The following is a 16183-nucleotide window of genomic DNA, read 5'->3' as shown; positions in this document are numbered from 1 at the left end:
GGTGGGCGCACACGCCTGTATCCCCGCATTTGGGAAGCACAGACAGGTGGCTGAGTTTGAGGCCAGCCTGGTCTACACAGTGAGTTCCAGGACAGCCAGGGTCACCCAGAGAAAAACCCTGTCTTGAAAAACCAGAAAGACTCTGCTGAGTTGTGTTCATCCACTCTTCCCATGAGCCTGGCTGTCCTCTCAGGCTGAGTGGCTTCACCTCTCCCCCGCTCCCAGAACAGAAGCCCACAACCCAGCCTCTAACTCTCCTCAGGGAAATCGTAAAGCTGTTTGACATAGTTATACAGCCCCCTCATTTCTGCAACAAACTCCTATTTATATCTCGGGACCTTTCACCTACTACCTTTCCTTCTGCAGCCCCTTATCAGTTTTTATTGCTGCTTGAAATTTTATTTATAAATTGCCACACCTTGTCGTTCTGTTTGGTTCTTAGGCATCTGGTGTTGAAGGCTCAGATATTCCTGATGATGGCAAACTGATAGGATTTGCCCAGCTCAGCATCAGCTAAACCACAGCCCCGGAAGAGTCCGCCTAGGAGACGCCACACATGCACATGTCTGTTGCTTCTGTTGGCCTGAACCTACAACTGCCAAAGAACCCAGCAAGGAACCTCCCAGCTCGGAGCTTTAGTTTTTCTCTTTGTTTTTCTCGCCTCCGCCCTTCTGCCCCCCTTTTCCTACAAGGAAAGAAAAGTTGGATCACCTGTGACCAGCATCCCCTCAGAGAGTTGCGTTGGTAGACACGTTGCTCATGTTCCCTCTCCCTCCATGTGAGAGGCGGAAGTGGCCAGTGTGCCTCAAGGCCCAGGATGGAAGGCTCTCAGCTCATTCTTGCCTTACTAAGTTGTTGGCCCCAGTGGATCGAGCAGCCGCACTGGGCAGCCTCATCTTGCCTGCTCTCCCACACCTGCTGGGACATGAGCATCTTGGGATAACTCTCTAACACTCAAGTAGCAATTAAAAGTTGATTGTTCAGCTGGAGCCCAGAGAATTTAATTACTTTTTTTTTCTTTGTACCTGGTGTGAATTCTAGCAACCTTTGTTAGAAAAAAAGCACAGCCTCGAATGGAGGCAGCCTAAACTCTTGTCTGTCTCCTTCATGGTGTCTCTTACATGTTTTGCTGAGCTGTTCTCAGGCACCCCCTTCACTGCTCCCTCCAGAAAGGGTTGCTAGCCTTAACTTCAGCTGGTGCGAAACATCTGACTGTCGTCAGACTTCAGCCATCTCCTTCAGAGTGCACCTTTGGATCGTTTACGCAGAAAACATCAAGCAATGGCTTATAAATCTTATCTTGCCAGAGGTAGTTTTTGAACAAGAAGAGAACTTTGTAAATCTTATCATTGGGAAAGTATTTTCGATATTTAAAAAAAATTAAACTGAAGAAAAACTGATCTTTGATCCTCCTGTGAAGATGGATTTGCCTGGCCTCTAAGTCATGAGGAAATGGTGTACACCGCTGAGATTTTTACAGCAATAAAGGAGACTCACACGAGGCTAGAGGCCTGCCTCTGCTCCTCTCTCGCACTGACTCTGTGGAGGGCTTCTTCATTCGCTAAACTGACCCAAGACGGAACCTGAAGCCACCCGTGCTGTGACCTTAGGCTCATGAGTAGACGGTGTCCATTTGATTTTCTAGAAATTATGTGACTTATTCTTTAGGGTAAAAAGTGAGCTCAATGCAATATGGTTATAATCAGTGAAGTTGGCTTTTCTTTTTTCCTATCGTTAAATAGCATTTGTCTAATTGCTAATAAGCCTACCAAGTTACCAGATTGTATATGAGAGTGGAATAGTCAAGTCTGGCCTTAAAGAGACAAAGATGGGCTGTGAGCCCCTAGAATGGGACTAGTTCGTTGCCTTTTATAGAATTCCTTGCACCCGCCATTGTTGGTTTGATGAACAAGATTAGTACCCAGTTTGTTCCCACCCTCACCCCACCTCACCCAGTTGAGGATCACAGTGTTGCTCCTATGAGCAGCTCCGTTGACTTTTTTCTTGGAACACACCTGAGAGCTTTCCCCATCTCTGACTTGTGCCACCTCATGTTTCATTCATACTGAGCCTGTAGTTTCAGTCATGGACTTTCGTACTGCAGAGTGCAAAGGCATGTTGGGAAAGGTGTTGGAGAGGAAGAGAAGATGGATTTGAGAAGGGAATTGGGAGAATAGAGAGTCCAAGGTCCCAGCAGGTTGGTAAAAGGAGGAACCTGCTGAGTTAGGAGGGAGAAAAAAGATTGAGCAGCTAGTTGGAAACCATTTTTTTCTTTCTTCTTTCCCCACTTGTTAGAGGTAGGGTTGTGAGGAAGCAAAGAAGGGGAGGTGGGTGGGGTCTAGGAAGCAGGCAGTGTTCCTTTGGCAGAAGGCTCGTGGCCTGTTGGAGAATTCAATCTGGTTTCAGCAGCTTGACCTAATTCACTTAAGGGCTCAGGAAGGAATCGAGATCACTGTTCTGGCTTTCGACTTAGGGGGTGGTCCAGTGCCAGGCTGGAAGTAAGCAGCAGCCTATCTCTTGTTCTCTAGACCATCATCACCTTTGCCTTGCTGTGAGGGGACAGACATGACAGTAAAAGTGGCCTGGGGCTCTTTTTCTGTTCATTGTTTGCTTTTTTGGCAACGACGAGGTCGGCACTAAGACCCAGGACAATGTTACTTCTCTGTGATGTGTGGTGACTTCCTTCTGCTGGCTTATGCAGTGATGGCGAGAGAACCAGTCAGCGGAAACTGCAGAGATGGGACAGCTCAGAAGCCAGGGAGCTAGAGCAGAGCTTCCAGGGGACTCTGCCATTAAGTCCTCAAGATGCCCGTGTCCCTGGGGTAGGGACTGACTATAGCACAAGATAGTGTGTGCCAATATAGCCAAGAGAATGTGTGAGATAGTCTTTCTAAATGATAAAGGCAGCATTTGGGTTGGTTCTTGTTTTTTGTGTTTTCCCTTCTGTTTTCAACCAAATCCTAGAGCCAGCTGAGACTGATACGTAACCTGAAGGCTAGCACAAGGATGAACCAGGAATGTCAATTCCTCCTTGGGAGGTTTGCTGGGTGGTGAAAGATGTAAAATATTACCTTCTCCCTCTTCTCTTGACTTGTATTTTACTGCATGTTTTTTTTTTCATTTTTAATCAATAAAGAGTAAATTGTCCTTAATGATGTATGAATGCTGTTTTTTTGATGGTGGTTGGGAAGAGCTCTGAGTAGGACATAACATCACTCCCTTTAGTTTTCATGTGACTAGAGTGCAGCCAAGGTGCACATAAACAGTTAAGACTAGCACACCATCATCCACAATTTTAGTAGAATAGCTTAAAACTCTTGTGCGCCAGTTGGGGAGATACATGGCCCACATGGGAAGAAGGAAGACTCCCCAAGGAAACTGGACATGAAAGGCAGCAAACCATCCCCATTATGTGTTGATTTTTTTTTTTTCCCTGAATCTCTGAGCAGTGATGAGCTTCTCCCATGGGGTTTGGACACTGCAATGGTATGGCTTTGTGGAAGATTCTAAGCTCTTTAGCACCTTGTCCCCCACCTGCTCTGACTGACTTCCTGATGATAATCTTTCCTAACAAGCAACCACATCTGTGTGAGGGCTGCCGCAGCTGTTCCTGAGAGCACAGAGCTATGGAACTTGAATTGGGAGGACTGTAGAGCTTGGAGCTGATGAGCGTCCACTTTCCAGGTCAGCAAATTAAAGAAATAAGCTGAGTGCTGTGTGCACAGAGTACGGCTGGGTACTCAAGTGTGGCGGTGCCATGTGCAAGGGTTAGAGGTCAGGGCAAGAGTAAGGTGACCTCTGCTTACCTGTTCTAACAGATTAGACTGTCCCAGGCTAGCTCCTCAGCTTCACTGCCTCCTTAGGGTCAGGTCAGCTACCCCATGTTTGTTTTTAAAGTACACTTCAATTTTTAGGATAGTCCAGTAGTTTCACAGCAAAATCAAGTAGAATGTGTTACCTGTACTTGAGCAACCTTTTCCTGCCTCCAACATTCCACACGTATTACATTTTTGATGTTGTTAATAAACCACAGCTGTGCTCCTAAAAATATTCTGTTCTGCCTGGCCTGTTCGTGTCTTTCCACACTGACCCTCGGCCACCAATGTCTGTGTTGGTTGTGGATTGTTTTTATTTATTTGCATGTCACTAACATGGGGATTGAGCCTAGGACCTTGTGCTGAACAAGCACTCTTCCAATGAGCATCCCTACATGATCCATTGGTCTTCGTGTAGTTGGGACCAATTACACAGCACAGAGTCTGTTCAGATGGGCTTCTTTTGGTAATATTGAAAGTTCCTATCTTTTCACAGTAGCTGTAGCTTTTGTTCTGTTTTGTTTTTTAGCACTGAATTGCAGTGTCTACCACAGCTTACCATATACCCACTGAAGGACATCCTTCGGACTTCCAAGTTTGGCCAGTTAAGAACAAAGCTCCTGGAATCTTTGTACAAGGTTTTGTGCAGGCATGTGGTGTCAACTCATTTGACAAATGCCAGTGAACATGATTGTTGGGTTTTAAGGTAAGAGTATGTTTATTTTTCTAAGTATATTGTTAAGGCATTGTGCTGTTTTACATTCCTGTCACTCTACACTCCTGGTCACTTTTGTTATTGTCAGTATTTTGAATGTAGCTGTTCTATTAGGTGTGTAATAGTTTCCTATCTTTTTTTTTTTTTTTTTTTGGTTTTTTTTTTCGGAGCTGGGGACCGAACCCAGGGCCTTGCACTTCCTAGGCAAGCGCCTACCACTGAGCTAAATCCCCAACCCCAGTTTCCTATCTTAATTTAAATTTTTTAATGATTATGCTATCGAACATCTTCATGTATGCCAGCTTGCCTTCTGTGTGTTCCAGAGACATGGGTCTTCAGACTTTCTTACTTTGAAATGAGCTCAGACTTAGAGAACTATTTGCAAGTAATAAAGATTCACCGATATCTGCCTTGTGGCTTCTCTGAATGTAAATCTCTTTCTTAACTATACACGCCTATCAAAATCAGGACGTTAGTCTTGATAGGGCACTGTTGACTAATGTACAAAGTGAGGAAAGCTTCAGTCATCACAGTATTGTATCTTTTCTGGACTCTGCCCTCCATCCAGAACTGTCTTTAGCAACAGTATTTTCTTGATCTCTGGCCTGGCTCAGCCTGATCTTTGTTTCTCTTGACTTAACACTTCCTTCAAGCAATGGGTAGTGACTGTGCAGCAGTGGGTAGTGACTGTGCAGCAATGGGTAGTGACTGTGCAGCAGTGGGTAGTGACTGTGCAGCAGTGGGTAGTGACCGTGCAACAGTGGATAGTGACTGTGCAACAGTGGATAGTGACTACAGCAGTGGGTAGTGACTGTGCAGCAATGGGTAGTGACTGTGCAGCAGTGGGTAGTGATTGTGCAGCAGTGGGTAGTGACCGTGCAACAGTGGATAGTGACTGTGCAACAGTGGATAGTGACTGCAGCAGTGGGTAGTGACTGTGCAGCAGTGGGTAGTGACTGTGCAACAGTGGATAGTGACTGTAGCAGTGGGTAGTGACTGTGCAGCAGTGGGTAGTGACTGTGCAGCAGTGGGTAGTGACTGTGCAGCAGTGGGTAGTGACTGTGCAGCAGTGGGTAGTGACCTGCAGCAGTGGATAGTGACTGCAGCAATGGGTAGTGACTGTGCAGCAGTGGGTAGTGACTGCAGCAATGGGTAGTGACTGTGCAGCAGTGGGTAGTGACTGTGCAGAGTATCTCTCAGTATGAGACCACTTATGTAAACAATTGATAAGCTTTTGTGGACTTTTAATCAGCTGCATTTCTTCCTGAGATTTAAGAGTTACTTATAGCTGAGGATGATGTCACATGCCTATAACCCCAGCCCTTGGGCTGCAGTGAGGCAGGGGAATCAGAAGGTCCCATGACTACCCTGAAGACATGCAGAGATCTGGCTTTTAAACAAACAGGGCTTTTTTTTGGGTAACAGTCTTTGCTAGTTTGTGACTTACAAACTTCACCCTCTTTCACAGTGTCTTTCATAGAGTACAAGTACTTTAAGTTTCAATGAAGGCCAACTTGGCAATTATTTTATAGCTTGCTACTGATACTTATTTTAAAAGCCACTCCTATGTCCAAAATTATGCAAGTTTAACCCACTATCATCTTCTGGAATGTAATGATTTGTATTTTATATTTAGTTTTATGGTCCAATTTAAGTTTTTATGTATAGTTCCCTTTCCCTGTGCACTGGCTGCCTTGCGCACATCGTTAGGAAGTGCTTTTAGTACTTCTGCTGGTCTAGGTGCTGCCCAGTTCATGACTGTTTTCCTATTTAAATACACACTGACCAGTTTAATCTCCCTAAAGCTTTAGGAAGTTCAGGACAACTTCACTGTTACCTCAACACATGATCTGTCTCTGTCTATAGACAGGGTTGCTGTTGATTTCACTGACACTCTAAGTAGAGAATATATTTATTCCATGCGAAAGTGGCCTGGTGGTTACAAAACGATTGTTATCTTTTTGGGTTTTACAGTAATGGGAAAACAAACTAGGATATATATTCATTCATTCATTCATTCATTCTCTCTCTCTCTCTCTCTCTCTCTCTCTTTCCTGTGTGTGAGAGAGTGAGGGCATTCACACGTGTATACAAGTATGAGTGTGCGCACACGTGCTTCCACAAGCACCACGGCGCGTCGAGAGGACAGTGCTGCAGAGGCAGTTCTCTCCTGCCTTCCTGTGGGTTCTGGGGATTGAACTCAGGTTGACAGGGTTGCTTGGAAAGTATCTTTACCGGCTGTGTTTGTATTTTTTGAGATGGTGTTTTAGTTAGGATTTCTGTTGTATACCAAAACACCATGACCACAAAGCAAGTTGAGGAGGAAAGAGTTATTGGCTGTGACCTACAGATCACAGTTCATCATTGGAGGACTCAGGACTGGGCTGGAACCTGGAGGCAGGAACTGATGCAGAGGCCTCGCAAGGGAGCTGCTTACTCTCCTGCTTTCTTATAGAACCCAGGACCGCCAGCCTAGGGATGGCACCACGTACAATGGGCTGGACCCTCCCCCATTGATCACTGATTGAGAAAATGCCTTACAGCTGGGTCTCATGGAGGCGTTTTCTCAACTGAGGCTCCTCCTCTCCGATGACTCCAGCTGTGTCAAGTTGACAAAATCGGCCAATACAGATAGGAAAGTCTCACTCTGTAGCCCAGGCTGGCCTGGAGCTCACTGTTTGCTCCAGGTTGGACTCCAGCTCTCAGCGATCTGCCTCACTCTCCTCAGGCTGCTGGTAGTTGAGGTGTAAGACACCATACTTGGCTTGTCCTACCCTTTTTTCATTCTTCATAAGAAGTACAAGAATCTCTAGAGACCAGCTCAGCTTTCTCCTCAGGTGGGTGGGTGAGTGAGAAAGAGATTCGGATGACTCAGTGGCCCAGCACAAGCTTCCTACCTCTTAAGTCGTCTCAGAATACGAATACTCCAACTAATTGTAGGGGATGGTGGAGTACAACGGGGGCAATGCTGGGAATGAAGCCTAAAAGTGCTCTTTTATGTGTTGTTTTGGCTTTGTCATTGTCCTGAGCCAGGCCAGCCAGCAGCCAGGGCCATCACCTGCCTAACTCTTAAAATGGTTCAAAATTCAGAACATGAAAGACCCTCCCTGCGACCGTATAAGCAGGTCTGTGTATTGCACATGCAGGCAATTTGCTTGTGTGCATGTGCAGAAGGGGTGCAGAGGTAATGCAGAGGGGACTTTGCCCTGTGTTGTTGTTATCATTGATTGCTTTGGGAGATTGGGATACACTGGAGAGCCTGTATTTGTTTTTAATCTAATAAAACAAGTTTCTAGATTACTAGGAATTTACTAGATTACTAGAAAACCAGTTTCTTTCTTGATTAGAACTGGAAGTACGGGGTTGGGGATTTAGCTCAGTGGTAGAGCACTTGCCTAGCAAGCGCAAGGCCATGGGTTCAGTCCCCAGCTCTGAAAAAAAGAAAAAAAAAAAAAAAAAGAACTGGAAGTACAACTCTCTCTCTCTCTCTCTCTCTCTCTCTCTCTCTCTCTCTCTCTCTCTCTCTCTCTCTCTCTCCCCCCTAGCCTGCATGCTGCTCTGGGATTAGCTACTATTACATAATTAGTAGAAAAAAGTAAGATCAGCAGAAGTATGTCAAGGTTATAGGCAGGAAATGGCTCCTGCAGAGTTAGTGCAGGCAGTTTTTCTCCTTTGACGTTGCATGTATGTGTCTCTTAGTCACACCCACTTCTACTCCCTCTTTCCCAGCTTGCCCTAACACATCTCCTTCCCAACATCATGTCTTCATTTTCTTGTTGTAGATTTCTTGTTGTTGTTTATGTATTGTAAAGATGTATTTTTATGTTTTGCCTGCGTGTGTGTGTATTCTGTATATCCTGTACATGCCTGATGCCCGTGGAGGTCGGAGAGGGCACTAGACACTCTGAAACTGGACTTGCAGAGAGTTGAGAGCTGTCATGTGGGTTCTGGGACCAAATCTAGGTCCTCCGCAAGAACAAGAAGTATTCTTAATCACTGAACCATCTTTCCAGCCCATTACTTAGAAAAAAGCAACTAAGCCACTGGCTGCAGTTGGTGGACAGATGAGTGCGGATGTGCACATTAGGGTCCATGGAAAGCGTGGCAGGCCTGTCAGTGGCCCTCCGTCAGAGAGGGGAGGGAGGCTCTTTCTAAGAGGAAACATTAGCTGCCATTGGCTCCTCAGCCGAGGGTGGAGGAGGAGCAGGGCCCCAGAGCTCCTTTCTCACGGTTGGTACTTAATAGATATCGATCAACTTTTATTGTCCCTTCTTCCCTATGCCCCCAGGCCGCTGGTAAACATTCTTCTACTCTTACCTCCTGGGAGATAAAGATTTTAAAGGTTTCACGTCTTCTCATAAGATTTTTTCTCTATGCTTGGCCGGGTTCAGTTACTAAAATCTGCAGTTTAAAGGATGTGGTCACAAAACAACAGCGTCGCACTGGTTTGGGTTTTTAGGGTAGATGACACTCTGTGGTATACATGTGCCACGTTTCCTTTATGCACACTTCGGTCATTTCCATTTCTTAAATGCTGGATATTTCTAGCTGGATCAATCTTATCCAGGTCATGTGTGGATAAGTACAGCTCTGGGGGCTGATGTGTGCAGCTGCCATGTCATGTGCAGAGGTCAGTGTTCCACTGACACCAGTTCTGTCCTCTCTTCTGTCAAGGAGCCTTGCTGACAGGTAGAGAGAGATCTCCCCTCTGGCTGAGCACATACATTCACTTAGTCTCAACAGTCTGAACAGTTGACAACTCTCCGAGTTAACTACTATCTGCAACAAGAAGCTTCTTTGACCAGGATTCAGAGCATCACAAATTAGGACTAGAAAACATGGGTGTGGAGAAGGCAGTTTTACATTATAGCTGGTTAGCAAAATACCACTCATCAGTTCTTACCTAGACATAAGCCTTGACTTCTGATCATGCTTACAGTCGCAAGTGTAATTTCCCGTCTGTGGGGCAGGGTTCTGGTCCACGTGAGAGCGGTTGGTTAGACGTAGGATCATCTTGCCATGCCTGCCCTGGTAGACATGTTATTGCACTGCACTGTGCGATGTGAAGTCGAAAGCTTGGTGAAACCACTGATTAAGGCTTGTGCTGTGTTCCTGTCGTATCCCCAGGTCTCCTGACGTTTAGTGGCTGGAAGAGATGCTCGTGTACCTCCAAATGGTGCGGACACCCTCAGAATCTGAGGTTTATAGTGATGGGCAAGCAATAGAGGTGACTGAGTTGTTGAAGGTGTTGTAGTTGGATGTCAATGAGGACGAGAACTTGATCTTTTGAAGACTTCGGCCTAGAAAGATGATGTTCTGTGATGCCTGTGTTTGTCACGGTCAATAAAACATTCTCACAAAAGTGGGGTTTTGGGGTTTTTGTTGTTGTTTGGATAGTCTTTCTTGTCAGAGTACGGAGGTAAGGTCTAAACTGACAGGTGTAGCTGCCCAAAGCTGGGTTAAACATTAATGTAGCTGTCACCACAGCCCAGAGCAGCAAGCCTGCGTGGTGTTCCTCCACTAAGCAGTGATAAGCAGACATGGCTCAGTTTGCACAGGTCATGGCTGAAGTGGGCGATTTTGGTCGCTTTCAGGTGCGGGTGACCATCCTGATGGGCATCCCCAATTTCCTGTCTGCATTCTTCGTGTTTAGCCAGGTCTTCATGGTCCTTGATGAAGCTCACCACTGTTCAGTGTCCTGGGTTAAGAACCACACTTTTCAACCTAAGTGCCATTGGAGCAGCTGGCTGTCAGCATACCCAATGACACGGCAGGCAGGCCCAGTCCTGCCTCATGTTCGGCCACCTCCTGACGGTGCCAGCCTGGAAGACATCCTGAGCCACCGCTTCAATGAGACACAGGCCTGTGACTCGGGCTGGGACTATCCTGAGAACAGGCCTCCATCCCTAAAGAACGAGGTAGGGCGGATGGCCTGCTGCTGTCTCTGCCTTTGAAACTCTGCTCTTGTCTTTATGCCTGTTTTCTCCTTTGCTGGCCATCCTGGTCCAATCCCCATTGTGGGCCAGGCAACAGCCTTGAGCTCCAAATGCCAGTCATTGAGTGTGCCCTGTCACTGCATCTGTGTGCTCTGCTGCCTGAGTGGCTGTTGGTCCTTGGATGGTCTCTTGTGTGCATCACTGGGCATTTCCCTCTGCCCGTCTGCCCCGAAGCCTGCCTCCATCCGTCTCCCTCTTCCCCTGCTCTTCTCTCTGTCCGTCTCATAATCTCTGTCTGATGTCCTCCCTCCCTGTCCTACTTACCTTCTCCTTCCTTGGCTATTCACATGCCTTACTGCTTCAGCAAGAGCTTACTACTTTTAAACTGCTTCCCAGGTGCATGCCCACATGCCTGCCGCTGGCTAGCACTCGTAGGACGTCAGTCAGAATTCAGTGGGTGTGTCATGTTCCCTTTAAATTTTAAATATCCTGTGCTCAATGAATTCACTATAGTACCGATTGCCTCGGTACACAATATGGGAACCATGGGGTTTAGATGATAAAGTTGGCCCTGGCTTACATACTTTGTTCTCATTTCAGTTTGACCTGGTGTGTGAGCGGGAGAACCTGAAGAGGACCTCGCAGTCGGTGTTCATGGCGGGACTCCTAGTGGGGGCCCTAGTCTTTGGGCCTGTCTGTGACTGGTATGAGCTCCTGATCCAGCAGGCTTCTAGGCTTCCGGTGCCGGCTCAGTTATCCCCTGGAGCCGTGCTAGTGGCCCTCAGGATAAGTCCTATTGCCTTCCTTCAGATGGGTCTCTAAGGAAAAATCCTCTCTCTCCACTCTGACAGAGGGCCAGAATAGGCTTGCCTGGGGCTCTCTTAATTCAGTCCTGGGGCAGCCTCTTCATTTCAAAACCTGTCCTTCCTTTACCTCAGGATTGGCCGAAGAGCTAGCATTCTGCTGCAGGTGCTTCTGTCCGGCATCACAGGAGTGGCCACAGCCTTTGTGCCCAGCTTTGAACTCTACATGGTTCTGTGCTTTTTCTCAGCCATTGCAGTTGCTGGGTATATGATGAGCACCATGATCCTTGGTGAGTGTCTGGGCCCTGGAGCCATCAGACAGTCTGAAACTGGAGCTCTTGAGAGCCCCAGAAAACCTGGGGGAAAGTTTCAGTCATCTCTACCTAAGGAAGTCATAGCAGACCTTCCTATGCTACGAATGACCCACAGGGCTCACCGTGAGACCATCTGGATACCAATAGACACTGAGGAGATTCAATTGAGTCTTAGACTTTGTCTTCACAGTTTCAGAGTGGGTGGGACCATCCTGGAGAACACGAGCCATGGTCCTGGCCCAGAGCAACTTTGCCCTTGGGCTGATGGTGTTAGCAGGACTGGCCTATGGTGTCCGAAACTGGAGACTCCTTCAGATAATAGGCACCACACCCATCTTCCTGCTTGTCTTCTATTTCTGGTAAGGAGACCTTGCCAGCGACAGGCCACCCCTAGTTGGGAGCACTGTGGCAGGATGCAGGACCCAGAGGAGGGAGCCTGTGCAGCTCGGGTGGGAGACTCAGTGCACGGGAACTCTGGGTGACTGCACAGAGCTCAAGACTCCAGCATCACGACCATGTGTGGTTGACAGGGTTCTGCCAGAATCTCCACGGTGGCTCCTCTCTCAAGGAAGGACAGAGGAGGCCAAACAGCTGGTCCAGAAGGCAGCCTTGGTGAACGGCCGGCCACTTGCCTCTGAGCTCCTGAACCAGGTACCAGGAGCAGGTGAAGGCCCACCCCAACTCAAGCCAATGTCCATGCCTGTGTCCTGGCCCTCACTCTGCCCTTCTTGTAGCTGGTCCCTGAGAAGACAGGCCCCTCGGGAATGCCTTGGATCTTTTTCAGACACCCTCACCTCAGGAAGGTGACTCTGATTCTCATAGCTGTCTGGTAAGTGCCAGGGCCTTGTTCCTCCCTTAGAACAGATCCAGAGTGCTACCGGTGTTCTTCTGCTGTGTGTCACTGGAGGGTGGGCAGAGGCTGTAACTGGGATGGTTTCTCCTCAGGTGCCCATGTCTCCTGGTGTGAACTTGTAAAGCCAGGATGTTCCTTTGGGTGTGACTTGTTGTACACTGGCAGTGACAAGGATGCTTCGGTACCTTTAGGTTTGTGGACAGCCTGGTGTACTATGGACTCAGCTTCCAAGTGGGGGACTTTGGTCTGGATATCTACCTGACACAGCTAATATTTGGAGTAGTGGAAGTACCTGCCCGCTTTCTCAGCATCCCCATAATGGAGAAGCTGGGTCGAAAGTGGAGCCAGCTCTGTACCCTGACCCTTGCTGGTGTCATGTGTGTCATCATCATCTTCATCCCAGGAGGTACCAGGCTGTGTTCCACCCCCTCTCCCTCCCTGCCATGGCCAGAGCCATTGCCCCACCCCCTCCAAGACCGAGGGCTTCCCCAGGGTGTGGGTGTAGAGGGGAGGCATTTGAGTATACAGGGAGGTGTGCAGGCTCAGGTGACGAGTGTCCTTCTCTCTGTGTGGCTGTCCTGCACTTCCCTGCAGATCTTCCCACGGTGGCCACTGCACTGGCTGTGGTGGGGAAGTTTGCCTCGTCTGCTGCCTTCACCATTTCCTATGTGTACACTGCTGAGCTCCTCCCCACCATCATCAGGTGAGAGCCGCTGGGGTGACTCTCGATGCTTGGCCCTGGGGATTTAATACCACCCAGCCCCTCTGCACCTGTGCTGCCAGCCCACAGCCAGCCAGTGAGCTGCCTTCAGGGCCTAGGAAGTCTAGTGCCATTCACCAAGGTGTCCTTGTGGACATAGCAGGCCCTGGCCATGTGAGGGTGTGACTGTGGGGCAGAAGAAACTGAGAGGAGAGGGAGGAGTGCTCCCAGGAGAGGGACACTCCAAAGTGCCAAAGAAGCTTGGGTCTCTTGGGTGACAGGGGAAGCCCGAGGGGGCCGGGTGGTCCAGGAAGCTCTCCCCCTGGCCAGACCAAAGGTGGCTGAGACCTAGGCCTCCCAGCTGTGGAGCGAGTGCGGCCTCCTCAGTGGGTGGAGCCTCAGCTTGTGCTGCTCTCCCCAGGCAAACAGGCATGGGGTTGGTGAGCATCTTCTCCAGGGTCGGGGGCATCATCACACCCCTTGTGATGCTGCTGGAACAGTACCACCAGGCGATTCCCATGCTGATCTTTGGCAGCCTCCCCATTGGGGCAGGCCTACTGTGTTCTCTGCTGCCTGAGACAAGAGGCCAGACCCTGAAGGACACCCTCCAGGACCTGGAGCAGGGGCAGCCCCCACGGTGAGCACAGACTTCTTGGCCTCTCCCTAGACCCAGGCCTCCCAGTCACCATTGGTCCATTATTAGTTAATCCTTGCTTACTGAGCAACATGGTGCCACAGATAACTGTAGGTCATTTTCCTGCTAGAGCTGATAAAGGCATTGATCATGGGACTGCATCACTGGCAGCCACTGACTGCTTTTTTTTCCCCTTTTGTAGGTCCTCAGTGACACAGTCCCTTGAAAAGGAAATGGAGGCCAGTGGAAGAAGCTTTATCCCAGGAGTTAGCGTTGGTAGTGCTCCTTCTTCTGATTGTGGTTGTTAAGGACCAGTTCACATACAGCACCTGATTACACAGTGGGTGTCAGTGGGCTCTGCTTTGAAGGAGGGACAGGCCCGCTTATTGTAATTGGACAGGACCCACCTCCTTGTTTACCTCTTTCTGATTTACCCCTCTGTCTGACTTCCTGCTCAGTACCATGACTGCATTAGGGGCCTCTGTGTGTCTGTGGGTGTGTCATGGTGAATGGGATCCCACTGGAAAGAGTACATTCATAGGCGAGCTATCTCATCACAAGTGTGAGCATGGGAAGAGCTAGTACCACTCTCCTCCTTGGTTAGGCCTCTTACACGTCTCATCAGTCTTCACATAGCCACGCCCAGGTCCCATGTCCGCAATGCAAACCCTTGAGAACACTGTGAAACCATTTCCAGAGCACACCGATGCTTTAGCATCCCCCCTTCACCCTTGGTCACCTCCTCCCCCCCCTCCTCCTCCAAGAGAGCAGCGCTGTCCCTGTCCGCTGGCATCCAGTCATGGATATGTCCTACTGCTCTCTTCTGAGATCATAGACAAGCATGCTCTTCAGCTTGCTTATGCTGCATGTTCCTCTGCTGAGAAGCAAATGTGCAAAAATGGGAAAGTGCAGTTCCAGGCTGATGCCCTCGACTTCTCCGAGCGACGTGGCCGGGTGTTGGTGCTCCTTCCTTGGCAGTGATTGTCATCCTGGGGAGACTTAGTGGGATCCTTAGCTGACACAATATTCTACAAGGGTTTGCCTGTGGCTTTTGTTTTTCTTGTTCTGTCTTACGAGCTGTATTCCCAGACTTGCCTTTAGGGTCTCTGTTGACATTATCTCTTACATTTCTTTGGGATTATATATGTCTTGGAGAAATATTTTCAATCTGTAATGCTTAATTTTCATTGTCAACCTGACTGATTGGAATGACAAAGGAAGGACTCTGTGGCTGGTGTCTGTCTAGCTGTTTTCAGAAGTTTCACTGAGGAGGGAAGACCTTCCCTGAATGTGGGCAGTATCCTATTGGCTATGGCCCTGAACTCAATAAATAAATAAAGCCATGAACGGAGCTGAGACCAGAATCATACTGTTTACTTCCGCCCATGGTGACAGCACGGATTAAACTGTACCCTCACACTGTAAAGCAGGATCAGTTCTTCTTTCTTTAGTCACTTTGTTATGTTGTCATAACAAAGAGAAAAGTAACAGAGAATGCTACGGAAGGTTCGGGCTTTCTGTGATAGATCTGACCATGGCGATTCCTAGGCCTTTGGGGAAAGTTTGTAAAGAGAAGCATGTGAACTTGGAATTTTGGGCCGGGGGATCCCTAAAATACTGTAAGCAGGCCTTTGTGGGCCGTTCTACTGGGAGCTTGTAAGATCAGCATGCTCAGAGAAATGCAGCAGTCTCATTCAACTTAGGAGGCTTCACAGGGAAACAAGGACTCTCTAGGAACTGGGCTTGGAAGCCTTTGATCATCTATTTTGCCAAAGAATTAGGCTGCATTCTATCCTGCAAGAAATTGAGTGAAGCCAGATTCAAAACAGTGAGGTTGTTTTGTTTTGTTTCTTTCAGAGAATCCAGAACTCTTCAGGCTGTGATACGGCCATTGCTTATGTATTCAGATCTACAGCGTGAGAGAGCAGAAAGATAAGAAACAAGTGAACCTTGTTGGGAATGCAGTGTGAGCAATTTGAAGTTGCAGATAAAGAAAGTGCAGAGCAAGCACCATAATTGTTAGATGAATTAGCACCATCGAAAAGAAACCCCCTCTCTTCACTTAAAGATACGCCCCCCGTATGAAAGACTAGAATTTGTGAAAATAGAAGTTCATTCACAGGGAGAGCCTGGACTGAGAATGCTACTCAAAGAGTTCCCTCATTCAAAAACTAAAGACATGTTTCTCCCAGAGGTCACTGCAGACTGAAGCTGTCATCCAGGCAACATCTCAAGCTGGCAGCAAGACTTGATATGCATCAGTGGTCCTCAACCTTCCTGATGCTGTGACCCTTAATACAGTTCCTCATGCTGTGTGACCCCAACTGGAAAGTTACTTTGTTACTACTTTATGGCTATAATTTTGCTACTGTTATGAATGGTAAAAATCTGATATGCAGGATATCAGATGTGC

At 48.0% G+C, this 16183-nt stretch overlaps 2 protein-coding genes across 2 annotated transcripts in view; both read left to right on the top strand.

Annotated features, from left to right (window-relative positions):
- Oxsr1 (oxidative stress responsive kinase 1) overlaps positions 1–3152 on the top strand; it is an 89472-nt gene extending 86320 nt beyond the window's left edge. The window contains exon 18 of the mRNA XM_032911108.1: positions 443–3152. Within this exon, the coding sequence (XP_032766999.1) occupies positions 443–517 (75 nt within the window). The 3' untranslated portion in view covers positions 518–3152. The remainder of the gene's footprint in view (positions 1–442) is intronic.
- Positions 3153–9952: 6800 nt separating this feature from the next.
- On the top strand, positions 9953–14640 carry LOC116907921 (solute carrier family 22 member 13-like). Its single transcript, XM_032911132.1, is given in 11 exon segments — positions 9953–10262; positions 10265–10326; positions 10328–10448; positions 11067–11170; positions 11405–11559; positions 11774–11942; positions 12114–12234; positions 12318–12412; positions 12628–12842; positions 13031–13139; positions 13558–14640. Coding segments are annotated over 11 exon segments (1563 nt in total). The 5' UTR covers positions 9953–10070; the 3' UTR covers positions 13778–14640.
- The last annotated feature ends 1543 nt before the right edge of the window (positions 14641–16183 follow it).

The sequence above is a fragment of the Rattus rattus genome, chromosome 8 (genome assembly GCF_011064425.1).
Source record: "Rattus rattus isolate New Zealand chromosome 8, Rrattus_CSIRO_v1, whole genome shotgun sequence".
In the NCBI taxonomy this organism is placed as follows: Eukaryota; Metazoa; Chordata; class Mammalia; order Rodentia; family Muridae; genus Rattus; species Rattus rattus.
This window is presented reverse-complemented; position numbering and strand designations above follow the sequence as displayed.